Source organism: Cricetulus griseus, chromosome 3 (assembly GCF_003668045.3).
Source record: "Cricetulus griseus strain 17A/GY chromosome 3, alternate assembly CriGri-PICRH-1.0, whole genome shotgun sequence".
NCBI lineage: Eukaryota > Metazoa > Chordata > Mammalia > Rodentia > Cricetidae > Cricetulus > Cricetulus griseus.
The window spans coordinates 79,922,773-79,945,200 of NC_048596.1; the positions used below are offsets into that span (position 1 = coordinate 79,922,773).

General features: G+C 40.6%; 1 protein-coding gene across 8 annotated transcripts in view; it reads right to left on the minus strand.

The window, feature by feature from the left end:
* Vwa3a (von Willebrand factor A domain containing 3A) overlaps positions 1 to 22,428 on the minus strand; it is a 133,467-nt gene that overhangs the window by 73,350 nt on the left and 37,689 nt on the right. For 5 of the 8 annotated variants that reach the window (XM_035442252.1, XM_035442251.1, XM_035442254.1 and 2 more), the window contains exon 2: positions 8,501 to 8,713. In XM_035442252.1, coding sequence (XP_035298143.1) covers positions 8,501 to 8,713 — 213 coding nt within the window. Of the gene's footprint in view, positions 1 to 8,500; positions 8,714 to 22,428 lie in introns of those variants that run through there. The other 3 variants (XM_035442258.1, XM_035442257.1, XM_035442256.1) reach the window with 1 other exon arrangement.

Sequence of the window (22,428 nt, forward strand, 5' to 3'; positions counted from 1 at the left end):
CTCTCAAGGCAATACAACTAAAATCTCTGAGTAGGTAATTCTACACAGACCACCTTTTTTCTTCATACATTTTTATCCTTCAAAAATTTTTCTGAAAGACAGCTTACTGTTTTGACTTGTGAGTGAAAATTTAATTTTAAAAGAAAATCAAAGTGGGCTGATAAAACAGTTACTATAACCAGAGTAACTGGTGACTAGTAGTCTTTTAATAAAGACAAAATAAATGCAACATGTTCTTCTAATGAAGCCCATGATGCAAAATCATAGCTAAGAATAGATCCAACGTTAGTTTTCAACACTTTTTTCAGGACCTTTCCTCTAAATCAATAGATTGCCTGTCACCAGGGCTATTTGCTATTTCACTGAAGAGATTAAACAGTGACCTCACAGAACACCACACAGAGAAATCAAAGCTGTAGGCAAAAAGGTAAAAACCGATGTGTTTTGGTCATCTAGAACATTACAAAGGAAAAAAAGGTATTTTTCAAAAACAAAACAGATGAAACAGAAAATAGGTCTGTGAGAGATGAAGAGTCAGAACTATCACACCCACACACTAACAACACAGAACATGGATTACCTTTGGAAAGAATTGTACTGAAATGTTGGCTTTTAATGAATTGAAGATTTTTATCTTTACAGATGTTTAGGCTTGTTCAATAGGAGCTTCCCAAAAACTCAAACTAATTCAGCCTTGTGCAAATAAAACCTAAAAAATAGTTTTCAGCAGATTTTACAGTGATATCCTTAGGCATGAGAAGAACATACACTCTAAGAACAATGTAACAGACAAAAATTTGACAAATGATTGCACCATAAAAGTGTTTTATATACATTTTACAAGATATGATTCCTGCTATAAATGAATACTGTGCTATGTAGTACTCATAGTGACCTTTTAACAGCAGCTGCTGACAGCTGGGTGTCCTTCTACTTCCAGGACAGATTATACAGATGAGTCCACTTTAACAACATTTGGTCTGGGAGAGTTTACAAAGACGGGACTTCACACACTACTTGATGGGATGGTCTTAGGTCCTGGCTTAGAGCGCTGAGTGGCTAGAGGGACTAGCTCTTCATGCACTGGTCCTCCAAGACAATGATGAAATTAAAGACAATTTAATGGTTTGGGTAATAGATACAAATAAATCCTAAAATTTTGTAATCTTATATGCAATACCACTGTGAGAGAAGTAAACAGCGGGGAAATTCATAGCAGCTGAGAAACTTTCTCTCCCCATGCTCATGATCCAGTTAAAAACTTCTTGAGAAACTATTTACAGTAAAATCCATCTTTTGAAAGAGAAAAGTTCTTGGTCATGTCAGTTAGTTTGAACTACACTTTGCTAACCCTTCATATCAGTGGTATAATGCCAACTACCAAAGCTTTCCTTCAGAGTGACCCATTTGACTGAGGACCAATCAGAGCCCAGTCCCCAATGTCCACAGAACATGTCTAGTGGTGGCCTTAGAACTGACAGGATTAATACTTGCTGGGAAATGTCCTTCCTCTGATTTACTACAGGGTCTCACACAGAAGGGTCTCCTCCAGGGTTCCTGTATGAGCCCAAACACTGGATTTCCATCCACAACTAAATACTGAAACAGGTGAGTAACAAGCAGGTGGGAAGTAAAGGAAACCCTCTGTTTTAGAGTATCTCTGAGGAGGCAACTCCACCTCCGAGGAACCATTCTGTGAGGAACAGTCAAACAAGTTCCTCAGAAATCATTCATGCTTGTATGAACCCAGGCTTCGTGAGACCCTATTCTGCTCACCCACAGGGATATCTAGATTGCCATTTACTCTAGAGAGGACAAACTTAGCTCCACTGCCATGAAACACCCTTGTGACGAACTTCAAACATGGGATTATATAATGTTCACCAGGAAAAATCTAGGTGTTGACAGAGGCATGGAAATGTGGAGAAGGGGCTGTGTTTTAAAATACTTGTGAGTTCAGGGTCAGCTGCACTGCTGCTTCTAGAAAAACCCTTAAGGCCGTGGGTTTAATGCAGCCTTCAAAATAAAGGCAAGGATTTAGCTTTTCAAGCAAACAAAAGTGTAAAGCATAAAAAGGAAATATATTGCTCAAGTGTTTGGTAAAGATGTATTAATAATGCTTACAGATAAAATGCAGTTTTTATGGTAGAATAGAATTAGTGTTGTAAATAGCCCAAATGGCCAGATATCTGCTAGTGAACTTAAATGTTTATGTGAAGCTGTGTGCTTGAACATATACAATGCATTATTAATGTAGAAGACTGAGCCAGTGGAAAAACAAATCTCTATAATACAACAGATGACAGTTGCCAATTATTTGAACAGTGTCAGATTCCTCAACCTACAAGGTTTGACATGACCTTCTTTACTATCATATACAAATAAATTAAACCTAGAAAGAATCTTTAGCTTAACTTAAAATTGCACCTATAAAGGTATGGAGTTATTTGTACCTATTACAGAAACCTGTCAAAATCAAGGGCTACTACAAAGAATGAGGTAAACTGAAGACTCTCTCCACTATGCAGCCTTCAGATAAATGGCTTTTTTCTATTGAGTTCTAGGTTGCACACCACAGTGTTTTGCTAGCAAGCATTCAGAGTTCTCTTCCAGGAACTGTTTGCATGTGTGCATATATAAATGTACACACACATACACACACACACATATACACACTGTATACTGCATCAGCAAAATATATATATTATATATATTTATATAAATATAAGGAAGATTTCCCCCACCCACCCCAAACTTGTTTCTTAGTGTTTTCTTTTTTCTTTTGTACATGGAGATTAGGGAGTTTTAGAATTTTTACATACATTTTAGCAAACAAGTTTTGATCTATTGGCTTCTCGGTGCAGTAATGCAACGGCAATCCATTGTGGTGCCAAAGGCTCATAACATGACAAAGAAGTTGAGAACACTAATGTCTTAGGAGGTGAGGCCAGCCCCACACGAACCTCCTGCACTCCTCTGGTCCATCATGATTCATAAATACTAGACCCCCCCCAAATGAATCGTTAGACATTAAAAACAGATCAACAGAGTCACAAGGGGCCACATGCTTTCAGTATAAAGCACTCTCCTTCACTAGGTTGCTATCACAGTGCAGACTGACTGCCTGAATATGCTCAGGAGATTTAGTCAATATTGTATTTGGTTATGGAAAAGGCTCTCATTCTTTTTTTTTTAAATCCAAAGTGCATAGTGAGAACAAATCAAAACGTTTTCCTTCCAGCATCATGTTCATCTAAGCATCTTCCTATGAGAGGACTGCCCAGATGACTTCTCTCTGTCCTCTCAACCTCTAAAAATAATAATAATAAAAAAAAATTAAAAAGTAAAAGCGAGTTAAGCCGTTTAGACATTCGTCAGCCTGGTAAACAGACTTTGCCAGCAAAGAGAAGTCCTACTATTGTGAAGAAAATCGATAAGACAAAAAGTACATATGACGACCCAACTACTGTGTTGTTGGGTAACTTATAAGGTTGACCTCCGACTTCATTGATGTAAAATCCTATTGGAAATATTAGGGCAGCCATACAGAAAAGGATCACTGTAAAACAAACCAAAACACAACATTAGTAACATGCTTTGGTGATGGAAAAAACAAAAACAAAAACAACAATGAAAATTTGGTACAAAGCAATTTATATGAGGGTCTGTGGATAACAAGGTCAAACCTGTGAAAACATGGACCCCTTGTCAAAAGACACAATTCCCCCCAGCTAGCAAACCAAACACATTGGAAACTGACCTACAGTTCTTTACACAAGTCTTTAGATGATTTCAAATCATGAATGTTGTTTGTGTGTGTGTGTGTGGTGTGTTAACCATCTAGTAATTAAGGGCAGAGTTAGGGGTGATGTTCTGGCTCTAATATGTATTAGCTTATCTGTTTCCTTTCTTAAAATAGAAATATTAACTCTCGCAAAGTGTCAGGCTGACAGAAGTGTTAAGTAGATGCTGTTACTATTACATCACAGCTCTCACTGCCAGCCCTCTTCACCGTAGTAGAGGGAACCCAGGAAAAAGGTACATAAAACATAAGAACTACTTCTCTTACTCTGATTTTCAACCAGCTGGAGAAAGATCACCATATCTCTGGGTTGGTTAGCAAACGGTCAGAGTGGTTATCTCTCATGGATAAGTTCCAGAACAGTAACTTCTCTATCAGGTTCTGAACACACAGACAACAAAGTGAAGAAGGGCAAGAAACCTCCTTTGGGTTTTATATTTAAACACAATGAATTATATTTTTCACTAAAATGTTTCTAGAAAGATTACCAAAACAACAACAACAACAACAACAACAAAACAGTGTCTGGGCAGAAGTAATACCTGCCTAGTCTTTTATCAAACAGTATATTCCCCGTGCTACCAAAGAAATGCTTTTCCCAGTAAACACAAATTACCCACAGCAAGGCTAGCCTTCCTGAGAAATTATTTTTGTTTCTTGAAGGTCAAGTGCTAATGGTCCCGTGCATTTCTTGGGACAGAAAGCTTTTTGTGAACACAGATGAACTAGCTGCTGGGTATGATGATCTGGAACTTTCTGTAACTAACAAAATGAGAAACCTTTTCCAAGACAAAGCTATCCCCAGGAATATCAAGACAACCCAGGACAAACATCAGTTGCCAAAAGCTCTAAAATTTTCTGGGTGGGTCAATCAATTAGAACTTAATGCAACCATTTCCTGGATGGATTACCAACAATAAATTAAATGGTAACATTTGTTTAAGTAATATGTCACTTAAGAAACATGTCAGTATTCTTTTGTGTTCCATCATTCTGGTAGATGATACTATATAGACAGAAAATCTAGTTCAGTTTAGACAAATAACTGTACAAAACAATATCAAACAAGCAAATGAAAATTTTAGGCATCAGATTTCATTAGGGTGTTGGCCTTTTTGACTAGTAAGCAATCAACAATGTTAGATGTGCTGTAAACATCTACTTATCAGTGTAGGTGAGTGAGTGAAACCAGTCTAATATGATTGCTGGGATTGAGTGAGGTGTGTGAGCCAATGCAGGTCTTGGGGGATGCAGGCAAAAAGATCTCAAGCAGTAGGCTAGCTTGGGCTACAAACATGAGGCCCTGTGTCAACACAATGTGTGTAAATATACACACACATTTTTGTCTACTGGGGGCAAGATTATTCTTAAAACATTTTTTTCTCTGATATTGAGTACCTTAGGAAACAATAAAATAATTCAGAAGCACTTTAGAAGTGTTTTTATGTTAATGTGCAAATTTTCTCTACTGAAAAAATGCTGTCCTTTATAATGACAATAAATACTACTCATTTAGCAGCTACAATTATAGTTAATATTTTGAACAGTATTTTCCAAACTGGTTAGGAAAAGCTCAACAAAATGTGAGAAAGCACCAACTTCCTATTCAGTTTTGATTTTAAGGCTTAGAATTCTGGTTCTCTATACTTTCTAGGGTTCATATTTATGTGGATGGAAGAGTTTTTGTTTTAAGCTATCGAGAACTATGAAGTTACTTCAGATCTTAAATCATCATTAGTGTTTATAACAGCTATCACATGTGAAGATCAAGCTCTGGGCCCAAGTAAGCTTGTAAAGACAGCATCATCTCCACCATAGAACAGACTTCTTGGTAGTGACAACAGGAGTACCAGAACATGAAAGAGTGGTGAAAGGGGGCCCTGAAAGTGCTCAGTAGGAAAAGTACCAGCTGTGCAAGCGAGAGGTGTGAGTTCAGACCCCAGCACCACACAAAAGCCAGCCATGGCAGGCAGATGGTGGAGACAGATGGATTTCTAGGGCTTGCTGGTGTCCAGTCTATCGAAATGGTGAATGCCAAGTTGAGTGAGAGACCTTGTGTCAAAAATTACAGTGGAGAGTGCCAGGGAGGACACCTGATACCAACCTTTGGCCTCCACATGAGCACACACTCACTTGTGGGGACACACACACACACACACACACACACACACACACACACACACACACACACGAACACACACACACAGAGTGATAAAAAAAATAGGGTCAGACTTAAAAGAAAGGACTCATCTTTGTTTCTCTTGTCCCCATGGCAAAGCCCATCATATGGGGCTCTCCTGACAGAGGATCTGCCATTAGAAAGTTACTTTCACATTATTACAAAAACTACTACCTAACTAATGAAAGAACTATATATGCCTGGGCAGTGGTGGCGGGACTTGGGAGGCAGAGGCAGGTGATCTCTGTGAGTTCGAGGCCAGCCTGGTCTATAAAGTAAGATCTAAGATAGCCAGGGCTACACTGAGAAACCCTGTCTCAAAAAAATCAAAAACCAAAACCAAACTCTATATACAGCATGGCTTAAATACATCTTCAGGGCTGACCCACTAGAGGGAGCTCAGTTTCTCCCTGAACTGCTTGCTCTCTAGCCAGCAAGCACAGACTAAATGACAACTTAACTTACTTCAAGCCATTTTAAGTGGAAGAATAGAGGTACAGAATAAAGACACTTATATAAGTATGCATTTTTAGAGTAGATATGGATTTCTATGCATATAACATTACTTTTTTTTTGTTTGTTTTTTCAACACAGGATTTCTCTGTATTGTTCTGGAGGCTGTCCTGGAACTCGATCTGTAGACCAGGCTGGCTCAAACTCACAGAGATCCACCTGCTTCTGCCTCCCGAGTGCTGGGATTAAAGGCATGTGCCAACAATGCCTGGCAAATATAACATTACTCTTTAGAAACTCCCAACCATAGCAAGAGCCTCCCTCTGGCAAAGAGCTTCTGAGGGTTGCTGACAGGAAATGAATGAGACTTCACTTGGTTACCCATCTCTAGACTTGAATCACTATCATATGCGCATACAATCTCAAAAATAAAGGAAAATATATTGCATTTGGGAGTCAACTGTACACAAAGACTTTTTTGTTGAAGGGGAATGAAAAACAAAGATAAACCCTGTTCCTTTCCTTTCCTGGCCCCTGTGAGTATCTTACTGTTGTCCTTGCCTAATATAAGTTTGTTACATTGCAGTTTAGGTTTTTTGGTCCTTGATATTAATTTACTCATTAGTGAGTGAATCATGACTGGATAAATGACTGAGTCTGTGAGTACAAGATACAAAATTAGGTTCTCTTTAAATAAAGAACTTATATAAGTTCTTCATTAACATGCTTTCAGTTAGCAGCCTCACCTCTATAACTGCCTCTGGCCCTCACTCTCTGGAAAAGAGCTGTCTCAGGTCTCTGACAAGAAAAACAGCATGAGTTTGTTTTTTGTTGTTTATTAAGGGCAAGGAGGAGTGGCTTACCTCAAAGGCAACTTGATCTAGATTGTAACAGTCAGGGAGATGTGTAGACAAGAATAAACAAAGTCAGAAATAGAGTTCCACAGAAAGCTGGAGAGACAGGGACTCCTGAGGAACAGCACTACCTCTAAAGACATACTAAGTTGTCTTAGTTGGATTGTCCTTTGGTGGCAGGGATAGCATTCAAGGCCTTCACATATTTCTAGCTGAGACAAACTGAGTTTTAGTGTTAATAGAGATACTTAAGGTTAGCCATTACTCTGGTTATAATAGTTATAAATAAAAACATTAAGCAGAAGTGAGCTGTGTTAAAACTATCTTTGGAAATGTATGCAACTTGAGATGAGTCTAAGCACTGCACGGCGCCCTCAGTGTTCTGCACACATCTTCATCCCATGACTGCAGTCCAGTGACCAATGGCTACTACGCACTAGACAGTTTTCCCAGTTGGAGGATGTTTAGCAGCATGCCTGGCTTCTGCCCACTAGCTACCAGCAGCATCTCCCTAGTTGTGTTTATAAAAAAGTTTCCAAATATTGCCAAAAATACCCTGTGGTAAAAAAATTATTTTAGAGACAAAGAAAACAGAATTACAGAAATGTTTGCATGTGTATATTTGTTTCCCTTAAACTTGAGATAAGTTTCTAAAATGTTCAGCAATTAAACCAATTTTGAAAATTACAAGTGAATATTATATGTAATTTATAAATTCATGGCACCACCGGGAACTAGTAGAATAAGAAACTTTGACAATTACTAAAAAACTAAACGTGTTGATTTTTCAATGGTCGTTCGACCCAGCAGAAACAAAAATCAATGATATTAAAAAGCAAATCATCACCTTCACCTAAATTATGTATTTTCCTAGATTTATTTTTATTTTGATAGAGGATACCAGTACCTTCACGAAGTGGAAACCACTTGGTCTAGTGGTAGCTCCAAATCACAAACCTGAAACCCTTATGTTACAGAAAGTAAAAATACACCTCATTATAAGAGATTCACACAAAGCAATGACAGCTGTGGGTGTCCTGGTCCTGCAGCGAGAATGCTGAAGAGCTGATGGGACTGTGCGATCTACCTCAGGGCCATGTGAGTGGTGCTCCAGGAAGATTTACTGAGTCCTTAGGACTGATCTTGATAATCTTCGAAAAAACGCCACTGCGAGTGCCTTCTAGACCAACTTAGGAAGCATGGGCTACTTACTTCCAGTGAATGCTATCCATCGAGCATATTTTGTAGCTTCTCTTCGCCAGTGGGAAGCCACCAGCAAACCACATGTGACAGTCAAGGAAATAATTCCCATGATGATAAAAAACAAGGTGGTGACCCACTCTGGGGGAAGCCGGGGAGGGATGCAGGTCCGGTCTCGTCCATGGATTGTTTGACACTGTCGCACGAGGCCCACAGTAAGTGCTCCTGGGAAGATGCAAAGGTGGGGAATACTTTAGTAAGTCTGGCACACCTGGGGAATATCCCACAAAACCTCTTTCATATTTAAATCTTGTTGGTATCTGTGTGGGTAATCCAAACATTTAATTAGGGAGTTCTCTTCAGCAGTCTGATGCTGTTTATAATGTGACAATTCTTGGATTAATGTAGAAATGAACATGAGCAACAAGAACAAGCCCCAAGAACCATAAAGATAGTTAATTCAGTCAGTTATTGAACAAATGCATTTTTTCCTGTCATGACAGTTTTTCTACAGAGACTAGACCATAGTCCAGGTTAACTGGATACCATCAGGACTCTCCCTTCTCAATGTTTTTTTTCAGAGTACTTATGCCAAGTACTGATCTGGGCTCCTGGGAAACATCAGCAACGCTGCTGGCTGAGGTCCCTGCTTCTTGAGCTTGCACACTGACAGCAAGAACTGGAATTTTCTCTTTCTGGATTCACTGTATAGTACTTTATTTTGGCTGAGGGGGAAGTATGTATAGGAAACAAACACAAACTTGAAATACACCAAGTGATAACTAAAACTAGGTAATGCATTAAACACTAAGGTGAATGTTATAAAAAGTAAAAGGTCTGGCTCATTATTTTTCCTGTTGTACTGGAGTTGGCACCACTGCACCTTTACCAGCATGTGTCAATAGGAAAGCAAAGGTTACAAGGGCAAGCTGTAAAGTGCCCCCACCATCATTAATTAAAAAAAAACTTTACTACTATTATTACTTTGTTAATCTGTAGGGCAGTGTAAGAGAGAAAGTGGTGTGTGTGTGTGTGTGTGTGTGTGTGTGTGTGTGTGTGTGTGTGTGCGCGCGCGCGCGCTCATGGGAAGGGAGGCTAAGGACAGCTTTGTGGAGTTGTGCTCCTTTCTCTTTACCTGGGTTCAGGGGACCACAGTCATGAGTTAGGGCTTGTGGGCAGAAGCTTTACCAATGAGCCAGCCTTCTTACTGTTCCCTCCCTTTCAGATAAATGAACTGATCTCTGTGAAGCACCAAGTGCCATTTGGTGTGAATTATTTCAGAGAAACCAAGGTTAGGAAGGTAAAAGACTATTTTCTCTTTTTATACACAAAGAAATAAAATTTACTTCCAAATAAAAGCTGTCCCCTCTGCAAGAGTGACTGCAAATAGGGAGCAGCTACCAACACACAAGCTTAAGCCTAAGAGCCACAGAAGAGCAGATTCCTGCCTCCTTCTGGGGAGGGGGTGTCTTTCTTGGCTGGCCTTTTGTTTCCAATATGAATAGTGCCCTCCCCCAGTCCACAACAGCACTCCCTCAGAATCACAGCACTTGTCAGGAACAGGGCCTTCTTGGGGACAAATGGGAGCAGCGGGTGGGGTGGGGGTGGGGGGTTGGGTCTGTCTGTACAGAGTAGGTGGGTATTCCTTCTTAGGAAGGAATGTTTTGTACAACTTGCATTTTTCCATCAATCCAGTTCTAGAAATAAAGAATGTGTTAAAAAGAAAGAAACACGGGCTGGTGAGAGGGCTCAATTGTCAAAAGCACACACTGTTCTTGATGAGAACCCAAGTTTAGTTCCCAGCACCTACAGTAGGGTGGCTTGCAACTGCCTGTAACTCCAGCTTCAGGATCTGAAGCTCTCTTCTGACCTCTGTGGATAGCTGCACTCATTCCTGCGCCCGCGCGCCCGCGCGCGCGCACACACACACATACACACACACACACACACACACACACACACAACCTAAAAAGCAAAAACAAACAAACAAACAAAAAAACCAAAAAAATAACAACAACAAAAAACCACCCAGATCTTAAGAAGGAAAGGAAAGTAGGTCTTGAGGGGGGGCACAGTGGCTAAAGTGATTGCTGAGCACGCCACAGAAGCTGTGTTTGGTTCCCTAGCTTCCACTAGGGACAACAGCAGCCTGTAATTCTAGCGTTGGGAGGTGTACACCAGAGGATTCTGGTGCCTTGCTGGCCATAGCCTAGCTGAATCTGAATGCCTCAGGGAGAGGGCCTGTCTTAAAAAACACTTGCGGGGCTGGAGAGATGGCTCAGTGGTTAAGAGCACCAACTGCTCTTCCAGAGGTCCTGAGTTCAATTCCCAGCAACCACAAGGTGGCTTACAACCATCCATTATAAGATCTGGTGCCCTCTTCTGGTGTGCAGATATACATGGAAGCAGAATGTTGTATACATAATAAAAATAAATAAAAAAAAAACTTGCAAATTCACATGCATCTTTCCTACACCAGGCACATGATTAAAACAAAACAAAATAAACACTAAGATAGATTTAGAAAAAAAGTTCTTTCAAAAATGAGTTATGGAGGCTGGAGAGATGGCTCAGCAGTTAAGAACACCGGCTGCTCTTCCAGAGATCCTGAGTTCAAGTCCTAGCAACCAAACGATGGCTGGCAATCATCTATAATGGAATCTGATGCCCTCTTCTGGCATAAAGGCATACATGCAGATAGAGCACTCTTACACAGAAAATACATTAAAAAAAAGATGGTCTCCCCTCTTCTCTTAATGCTAATTCTACCTGGCAAGTCCTCTGAGAAGATAAACAAGCTATACTTTTTCTTTTAAATCAATTAGGTCTATCTGATGAATCCTGCACAGGTACAAGCAATACAGGCACAATGTGGAGACCATCACAGGCAGCACAGAGCAAAGTGAGCAAACTTTACAGTACTGCCATCCATATGTCCCCAGCTGCTGAGTGGAACCTAGCCAGGGTTACATGACTTCTTAAACAGTGCAAGTTTACCCTGAATGATAAGTTGAGGTGGGGCAAAGCCTCGCATTGATAAAGAATTATACTGTAATTCTGGAAATAAAGAAGGCATTCACAGATGTGCCCACCAACTCCTAACAGGAAACCACTCCCAATCATTCAGCAAAAAGACTTCTAACAAACTGCTCTCTTGTAGTGGTGGTTCCATTTATAAAAGCTGAACTGTAATGATGAAAGACACTTGCACAAAATGCAACACTGGATTTCTATCATGGAGGCAACTGTTTACACAATTCAACATGCAAAGGAAGCTTGACTGGCAACTCTCCACACCTACTGATGAGATCAGCAACGAGGATTATCTTGTGCATCCAAATATTAAAATCCTGTCCAATGCATTAGATTGAAAGATGTCTCCTTGGGAATATTTTTGAGTACCCCTGTGTTCCCCCTCTAACTCTGGTTAAGGACAGGATGATGATACCTACTGTGCCTACCAATGTCAGAGTAAGACTTTCTTTTGTTGTCTCTCCTGTCTAGTAAACCACAGCAAGTAAACAGGAACAGAATGAGCAAGAAAATGAAAATGACAGCTATAAGCAAATTGGAGAAAACCTGATGAATGTTCAGCTGTAGAGAGGTTCTGCTCCTGTATTTCTAACATTCCTTATCACAACAAAGCAAGACTGAATACTTAGCACCTCTGAAAGAGGGCAGACTGGTAAAGCAAGCAAAGGTTTACAATAATGTCACTTTGCCCCATAGTTGCTCTGAAAGAAAGGCCAGCTAATTTTAATTGGCAATTAGAGGGTATGCTGCACAAAGGAACCGTAATACCCATATTTTTCTGTGTGTTGGGTTTGCGGTAGTGGTGTGTGCTCAAATGCATGAGGCCCCAGGTTCAATCTCTAACATCCACAGAGAATTACTCCAAGGCTCCCAAATACCTGGCAGTTAGAGCAGTGAGATTCCCAAAACAATACTCTCCTGCTTCCAGTGAAAACAAATTTTCCACAAATAGAGACGGGTTAGTGTCAACAGTGGTCAGCCAATGTTGTTATACTTTGCCCTCTGGAGTAAGACTGTAATTCAATAGCATTTATGATATAGTCACACATAGTCTATAGGCTAACTGAGAGAGTCTGCAGAGTCAATTGCTTGGGGATTTAGATTTTGTTAGTGCCCACACTTTGAACAGGCCTTTAAATTTCATCTTTATTTCAATGAATTATCTCTGGCCCATCTTTTGCTGCCTCTAGATTCTCTAACACATTCTATCTGCATCACATAGTCATACAGTCGCTGTTAAAAGGAGCTTTGAGGGTAGTGGTGGTGCTGGGTACTGAACCCAGGGATCCTCTAACCTCAGAAGTGGGGATTAAAAAAATAACAGAACACAGCTGGGCATGGTGGTGCATGCCTTTAATCCCAGCCTTCAGAAAGCAGAGGCAGGAAGATCTCCGAGTTTGAGGCCAGCCTAATTTGCAAAGTGAGTTCCAAGACAGCTGAGAAACCCTGTATTGAAAGACCAAAAACCCAACCCAACCAAACAAAAAAACCTACAAAACAAAACAAACATAAAAGCAGAATGCCATCTTTTCAGAGAAAAAACAAAACTATACTTTTGCACTTCAATGGGAAACCATCAAATTGGCCCATAGCAGTGGGTACACAGCAGGAATCAAATGAATTAAAAACAAGCTACAATTAGAACCACACCGCATTCCAGAGGTTCTCTTTAAAAACTGTTGTTCAGTGTGGCTGCTTGAGGCATGCCAGGTTAAAGAAAAGCCCAACCATTCACTAATTTCTGTTTTACACAACAGGTTTTTGCCTTTGGAAGGGGCCTGTAACTGCATTCCCCAAGCAGCCAATCTATCTTTACCCTGCAGCTGTTGCCTAGGTAACCAATCCATCCAAATAAAAGATTTATACACGATAGAAAAAAGGAAACTAAGAGGCCACAGCCTTCCACAAAACTCACAGGATCACTCACATCTGTGTATTATCCACCGTAAAGTCACAAGTGTCCTGCTCTGCTGAGTGTGGAACCTTCACTAAAACTGGCTTCTGAAGCTCATCCTCTAGACCAGACTCTGGGATGACTTATCACAGCTGGTCGGGAGCACGCCTGCTGCCACAGTGAAGATGATTAGGAGGTATGTCATCTGTAACCCAGAGCTGAGAAGCAGCACACACGCCCACCAGAGCCTGTTACAGGGCAAATCATGTGATGTGCCCACCAACCTGGACCTGATCCCTGCTTTCTAAAAGAAAGCATATTCTTGGCAAGCTGTTTATTGGTTACACACACCAAACAAATGCTTCACCACAAATGTCTTAATGACTGATAAAGGTTCAATTTCTGCCCTTCCAACAGCAGCAGTGTTTAAGCAAGTGACACCATTCCAATTTTAACTGAAAGGATGGAGATTCTCATTTAATAGACAGCTTGGGTGAGAGAATTTAACAGAACCCAGGGCAAGTCTGGACAGAGGTGGGTGTGGAATGGATAAGGCAGCTAGGGATGCACACACAGTGTCCTGTCACTGATGCTTCTAGTCTCCAGCCCTTGAATTTCCTTCCCAGCTGTTACTTTCCTATTTCCTATTGGGCAACAGCTGATATGTTGAATGAGTGGCAGCACAGGCACAGAAGCTTTAACCCTTGCCAACAAGGGTTCAGTTCCCAACACCATATCAGGCAGGCAACTCAGGGATCTGGCCACTGACACCAATGTGGATACAGTGCTTAGCCTGGTCACTGATACCAATGTAGATACAGTGCTTAGACTGGCCACTGACACCAAGGTGGATACAATGCTTAGCCTGGCCATGGACACCAATGTTGGTTGATACAGTGCTTAGTCTGGCCACTGACACCAAGGTGGATACAATGCTTAGCCTAGTCACTGACATTAGAGTGGACACAGTGCTTAGCCTCACCTCCTGTTACTCAGGATTTTAGATACCCTAATATGTAGTTGACTACCATTGTCTCTTTGGCCTATTTGCTTTTTGGTCGGTTCATGTTTTATAAACTGTGTCCTAGCATAAACACAGAAATAGCGGATGAAAATGACCACTAGCCATGGTTCTGGAAGAACTATCTTGATGATATCCCAGGAACTAGTAAGTACACCCACCATAGGGCCAAGGGCATCAAAGTATAAGCAGCAGGCAGCCTTTCCTTTAAGAGAGTAATGCTTACACAAGGCTACCTAAGGAAATGTTTCTTCAAGTTCAGCTGCTTAGGCATCCAGAAACTACTGCGGCTATAAACCAAGGTGCCCAAACTACTCCTTAGCTTTGTGCTGTCCATGGGATGCTGGTTTTGCATGCATGCAAAACTGCATCAACTTACAGGATCACGAATACTTCCATTCAGGTTTCAGAAGAAAGCCCAAGGGGCAGTCAATGTGTAGCAAGGTCAGATCCTTGTGGGAAACTTGTGGGAGGGCACTTGAAACAGTGGCAGTGAAGCTGAAGATGACACAGAAACCACAGGAAGTTGGAGAACATAGGAACACAGAATGCCTGCCAAGGAAAGTCACAGGGAAGGAGAACCAGCCCAACAGAGAGGCTATGTGGGCTGTGACCAAATTACCCATTGGGGTGGGGCTGCCAAGTCCACTAGCACTCACCATGCCCAAAACTATGGTTTAAAACTTGCCCTGCTGAGCATCAGTCTTTTACTCTTCCTTTCCACACTCCAGTGGCCCTGTTTGTAACAGGAATGAATGCTTACTCTGTGCTACTGTATATTAATAGTCTGCCTCCCTCCCCCACGGCTTTTTCTGTGTAGCCTGTAGACGAGGTTAGCCTTGAACTCAGAGATCTGCCTGCCTTTGCCTAGAGAGTGCTGGGATTAAAGGCTTGTGCCACCACCACCTGGCACCGAATTGAGAGATACCCAGCATATTAGTAAAGTACACCTCGGGGTCTATCTATGAGGGGGAGATATGGAGACAATTAGATCATGAGGGCTCTCATCAATGGTTTAACATGGAAGACCCTCAGGAGGTGTGAAACGTGGTTGGAGGGAGTGGGTTCCTGGATGTACCTTCGAAGGGCAGAGCTGAGTCCTGCTTCTCTTCTGTGCCTTGAGTCATGAGCTGGGCAACCTTGCTCCACCACATGCCCTTGCTGCTATAATATCTGTGTCACCACAAGCCCAGAGCAATGGAGGAAGCTGACCATGCATGAAACCTCTCAAACTCTGAACCATAGTAAACCTCTCCTCATTAAAATAATAATAAAGGAGTACTGATACATGCTATAGCATGAACAAACCCTGAAACACATGATGCTAAATGAAAGAAGTGAGACATCAAAGACCACTTATAGAATGGTACCACTTATAAAACAACTCCCCACAGTAGGTGACTCCAAAGAGGCAGGAAACAGATCTGTGGTCCCCAGCAGAAATGAAGGGACTGAGGAGTACTGAGGAAAGCTTATTTTCTAGCATTATTATTTTAGTGTATGAATGTTTGCCTGCATGTATTTCTGTGTACCACATATGTGCCTGGTGACAATGGAGGTAGAACTGGAGTTACAGGTAGTAGTAAGCGACTATGTGGTGCTGGGAATTGAACCCAGCCTTCAGGAAGAACAGCCAGTGCTCTTAACCACTGAGCCATCATTTCTCCAGGCCCTGAACTATACATTTTGAAACTGTGATTTTACCACACTTCTCAGTCTAGTTTAGACTTCTACTAAATTCAATAGCATGCTAAAACTTCCTCCTGCCCAGTGTAATTACATTTCTTCTACAGTTTCTGAATCAGACAAACCCCATCTTTATGTATTATAAAGCCACCAACAGTTTCCATGTTTGCTGACTTTTTTAAAAGAGAAAAGCTGTGGACAGGGAGATGGCTCAGTGGCTCCTCTTTCAGAGCACCAGCACTCCAGAGGACCCTGTGCTGATATTTTATTTATGCTATAACAAATAAAACTTGCCTGAGGACCAGAGAAGCAAAGCAGCCAGCCACTAGAGAGTTCTCACCTCTACCAATGCTCAGACAAGGGGTGATCCTATCCTCAGACTGCATCTCCAGACTGCACCCTGTCTCCTCCCACCTTATATTCTTCTCTCTAGCCATCCACATCACTCCTGTCTCCACTTCCCTAGTATTATATTGGGATTAAAGGTGTGTCATCACAAATGCTGGGATCAAAGGTAAAGGTGTGAATTCTGTTTCTCTTTCAGACTGATTCAACTCTCATGTAGCCCAGGGTGGCCTTGAACTCACAGAGTTCCATTTGCCTGTCTCCTGAGTGCTGGGGATTAAAGGTGTGTAACACCACTACGTGGCCTCTAAGGCTAGCTAGTGTGGTGATATATTGTTTATGATCTAATAAAGCTTGCCTGGAGATCAGAATGCAAAGCTAGCCACAGTCATAGAAGCTGGGAGGTGGTAGCACACACCTTTAATCCCAGGACTCAGGAGACAGAGGCAGATGGATCTCTGAGAGTTCAAGGCCACCCAGGGCTACATGAGCTCACACCTTTAATCACAGCACTAGAGCGAATATAAGGAGCTCAGTGCAGGCTCAGGCAGCAGTCTGAGATTTGGTGAGGAGTGCAGTCTGGAGATGCAGTGTGAGGTTCGCTAGATCACCCCTTCTGTCTGATCACTGGTAGAGGTGAGAGCTATCTGGTAGCTTGGCCACTTTGCTTCTCTGACCTTCAGCTTGAATCCCAATATCTGTCTGTGGGTTTATATTAATTTGTGCTACAGGCTAGCTTTGCAATCTGATCTTCACGCAAGCTTTATTTGTTAGATTACAAACAAAGTATCACTACAGGACCTGATGCTTCTGGCCTTTCCAGGTACCTGTACTCTCATGCACATACCATCCTCTCATGCTTGGCTGTGACTGGCCTGTTTGAGAGAAGTCAGTTCTTAACTGTAGTGAAGACCTCTTGCATGTGAGAAAATCATTGTCTTCTGCTACTTCCAAGATTCCCTTTATGTCTCTGGCTTTCAACTCTTAAGGATGTGTTTAGGTGAGGGTAATCTTAAAATCTGTCCTGTTTATATGTAGATAAGGCAATTCCTCAAGTTGGGGATCTTCCCCCCATTATTTCCCTAGTGCCCTTGCAGCTCTTCTTCTTCTTCTTCTTTCTAGAACTCCCCTTATGTGTACATGGCATATGTAGTACTATATCATATGTCTCTAATTCTCCATTATCTTGATTTCTGCCCCTTGCAGTGGAAGATCACAATCAATATACTGCTGATATTTTCTCCTGTTGATTTTTCATTTTGGCTACTGAACTTTTCAACTTCAGACTTTCTAGTGGTCACTGTTCACTTTTGGGATATACTTATAACGTTAATATTAATATAATATTTGACTTATTTATATCTCAGTGGTTCTCAAATATGGGTTGCAAAGCCCCACAGAGGTTGCATATCAGATATCCTGCATATCAGATATTTATAGTATAATTCACATCAGTAACAAAATTAGAGTTATGAAGCAGCAATGAAATAATTTTGTGGCTGGGGTCACCACAACATGAGAAACTGTATTAAAGGGTCCCAGCATTATGATGGTTAAAAACCACTGCTCTATCTAGAGAGTCTGAGATTCCTCAGACAATTTCTATTGACTGCTTTTATTTTTTCTTTATAAACCATAAGTACCTGTTTCCTTGAATGTCTTATAGTTTTCAGTTAAAAATTGGAAGTTTTAGCCAGGTGTGGTGGTGTAAACCTTTAGTCCCAGTACTTAAGAGGCAGAGCCTTGTTTATATATAGCAAGAGGAAAGGTGATTTTCACATAGCACACAGAATAGCAGGTATGCCAGGATGGGGATCAGCTCCTCCCTTCCTGTCATGTATTCTTGTTACTGTTTGCCTCACAACCCAGCTGGGACAATTACATAAAGTCTGTATTTTTTTACATGTGTGGCTCTGAAGTCTCTCCTTGAATTTATCAGGAGAGACATCTCAGCCAGCACTGAGGACTGTGTACAAAGGTAATTTACATCTCTGCCTAAGCCTTCACTTCCTGTTTGAGCAGAAGTGGAAGGTCAGCTAGAGGTGAAAAATGTGAGGTGCCTTCTACACCTCCTTTCTGGGCAGTTGGACATCCTGATGTTTGTGGCCTTCTGACCCTCTAAACCATTTTGCTAGCTTCCATCTTTAAAAAAATATATTATTTTTGTGGTTTTGAGATTATAATGTAATTACATCATTTCCTCCTTCCCTTTCCTTCCTCCAAACCCTCCCATAAACCTCTCCAAGCTCCTTTTCAAATTCATGGCCTCTTTTTTCATTAACTGTTTTACACACACACACACACACACACACACACACACACACACACACACACACACAGAGGTATGTGTACATTTATGTGTGTATTTATATATATACACATATATTCCTAAATACATAAGTACAACCTGTTACTTGTATGTGTGTTTTCAGGGCTCTTCATTTGGTATTGGATAACCAATTGGTGTGCTCTTCCTTGGGGAAGACTATTTCTTACACACTCTGCATTCCTTAGGTGCCTGTAGTTCTCTGGGTAGTTGAAGTTTCCTAGGCTCTTCCCATCCCTTCCACTTTGGCATGTCTATTGCTGTCCTTGTTTAGCTCATGTTCAGGCAGTCATGTTAGTGAGACTTCATGGGATTCCTAGGAGGCACAGCCTCTAGACAGGAACCTCCAACCCCTGGAAACTCTAAACCCTGCCAACTTGAGGACCTCAAGTCTTGAACCCAAGTAGCATGGACCCCATGTAGCATCTATTGCTGCTGCAGTCCTGGCCCCTGCCACTTGTGGACCATCTGTAGAAACCTGTATTCCACAGACTCTTGAAGATCTGCACTGAGACCCCTCTAACTCTTGTTCCTGTACTCACACGTTTACATAGCCCTAGCTGAGCTGGGACCACTTTTGAGGCCCCACTTCCACATCATGACTAAAGTCCAAATACCATTCATCTGGTCTATAATCTGACAAGATGGGGTAATAGCAAACAGAGATCCAAATAGCCATTCAGAGCTGGGGCAGACATCCACCCCATGAAATATTACCAAGGACCTAACTTCAGATGCCCAGGTCCCACTGCAACAAAACAAACAACAGGAAAACTAAGACAATACGTCTCCTCTAACAATTAGTTCCATAGTACTGGTCCCCAAGAAAATCAGCCAAGATGCTGCACAAAATAATTGTTTCAAAATAGTAATTCTAATCATGTTTAAAGAACTCAAAGAATATATGAATATGTGCTGGAATGAAGATGATAAGAACACAAAAACACAGCTGAATGAAATAAAGAAAACAATTCAAGATAAGAAAACAGAATGTAATAAAAGAATTTCTGAAGAAAAACCATAAAGAATCAAAATGTAAGGTGAAAAATGGAATAAGTCAAATTAAAAGTTCAATGGAAAACCTCACCAATAGTGTGGATCATGTGGAAGAGAGGGTGTCAGGTGTGAAGAAAAGGATTTGGATCACTCAGCTGAAGAACATCGTTAATCAAAAACAAAACCAACAACAAAACCCTTTGATGGAATGTGCAAGAACTCTGGGACACCATAAAAAGACCAAACCCATGAATTATTAGTCTAGAAGGAGAAGAAACCCAAAGCCACATAAAATATTTTCAAGGAAATCATAGAAGAAAATGTCTCAGAATCTAGGGAATCAGATGGCTATCAAGTTGCAAGAGGCACACAACACCACACAGAAAGGTCAGAAAAGAAACTCCCCACATCATATAACATTCAAAACTCTAAATGCACAAAACAAAGGATTTTGAAAGCTGCAAGAGAAAAAGACCAAGCCACATATAAAGACAAAGTCATCAGAATAACATTTGAGTTTTCAATGGAAACTTTAAAAACCAGAAGGGCTTGGACTAATATTCTACAAGTTCTGAAAGACCACAGATGCCACCCAGCCCAGGCTACTACACCAAGAAAAGCTATCCATCATGATCCACGGAGAAAAAAGAAAACTTATATCATAAAAGTAGATTAAAGAAATTTACAACCACTAAGGCAGCTCTACAGAGGATAATAAAAGGAATACTTTGGCCTAAAGAGAAGGATAAGCACATTCAAAAGAGAACAAGGAGTAATAACCCAGAACACTTCATCAAAAAGAAGTCCAAGGAAGCACTACAAAAACAACAAAATGATGGGAATTAATACACACGGTCCAATAATAATTCCTAACAGTAATAGCCACAATTCCCCAATAGAGATACAGAATGACAGACTGGAGTAGAAAATCAGAGCCCATCTTTTTTCTTCCTCCAAGAAACACAACTCACCATCAATGATAAATATCTTAGGGTAAAAGGATAGAAAAGGTGTTCCAAGCAAATGGAACTAAGAAATAAACAAGCATAACTATTCTAGTATCTGACAAAATAGACAACAAACCAAAACTAGTCAGGAGAGGGTCACTTCATACTCTTAAAGAAAAAAATTAATTTAAAACCACAGATTAACTTCAACACATTGACAGTGGGTGAATCCAATACCCACTTTCATCAACAGACAGGTTATCCAGTCAAAAACTATAGACAGAAACATTACAGTTAAATGATACCACAAACCAAATGTATCTAACAGACATCTACAGAGCATTCCACCCAAAGAGGAGAGAACACATGTTCTTCTCAGCCCATGGAGACTAAGCAACACATTATTAGAATGATAATTGCATCAAGAAAGAAAGCAAGATGGAAATTTAAGAAATGAAAGAAAATGAAAACACAACATATGAAAACTGATGGGACACAATGAAGGCATACTAAGAGGAAATTTATAGTATTCTCTCTCTCTCTCTCTCTCTCTCTCTCTCTCTCTCTCTCTCTCTCTCTCTCTCTCTCTCTCTCTCTAAAAAAAAAAAAAAAAAAAAAAAAAAAACAAAAAACACCAAGGGGCTAGCAAGACAGCTCAGCAGTTAAGAACACTGGCTGTGCTTGTAGAGGACTGGAATATGGCTCTCAGAACATGGCAGCTCCCAACGGTCTGTAACTCCAGTTCTGAAAGATGCAACACCCTCTTCTGACCATAAAGGCAGCAGACATACATGTGATGCAATACATACACGCCTACAAAACACTCATAAAGCAAATAAATCTTAACTGAAGATAAAAAGATAATTAAAAGCAGGGCTTAAATTAGTGAAATAGAAACAACAAACAAACAAAAACAATGCAAAGAATCAATAAAACAAAGCATTGGTTCTTTTAAAACAATAACAAGATTGACAAACCTTTACCTGAATTAACCAACACAGAGAGAAGACCCAAATTAGTGAAATTAAAGGTGAAATGGAAGCCATCACAACAGACACAGGAAATTCAGAGAATCATGAAGACAAACTTTAAAACAAACAAAAACAAACTTGCAAAAAACCAAACTCTATTCCCAGACCAGGCAAGGTGGTTTGCACCTTCAACCTCAACACTCAGAAGGCAAGCAGCAGGTGATCTTTGTGAGTTCCAGGCCAGCCACAGATACAAAGAGAGACCTTGTTTCAACAAAACAGAACGAAACAAATTTCTATTCTACTAACGGAAAAAAATCTAAGAGAAACGGATTAATTTCTAGATGTATATAAACAGTCAAAACTAAATCAGTATAAAGTAAATAATTTAACCCCCCTAATAACCAATGAGATAGAAGAAGTAATAAGAAAATCTCCCCACTGAAAAAAGCCCAGGACCAGATGGCTTCAGCACAGAACTCTACCAGACCTTCCAAGAACTAACTCCAACACTCCTCAGATGACTCCATAAAACAGAAAAGGAACACTTGAAAGTTCTTTTATAAAACCAGTATTACCCTGACAGCAAAACCAGAAAAAGACCATGCAAAAAAGAAAAATTATAGGCCTATCTCTGATACAAAAATTCTCAATAAAATACTTTTAAGACAAATTCAAGAACACATTAAAAAGATCATCCACTATGATCAAGACAGTTTCA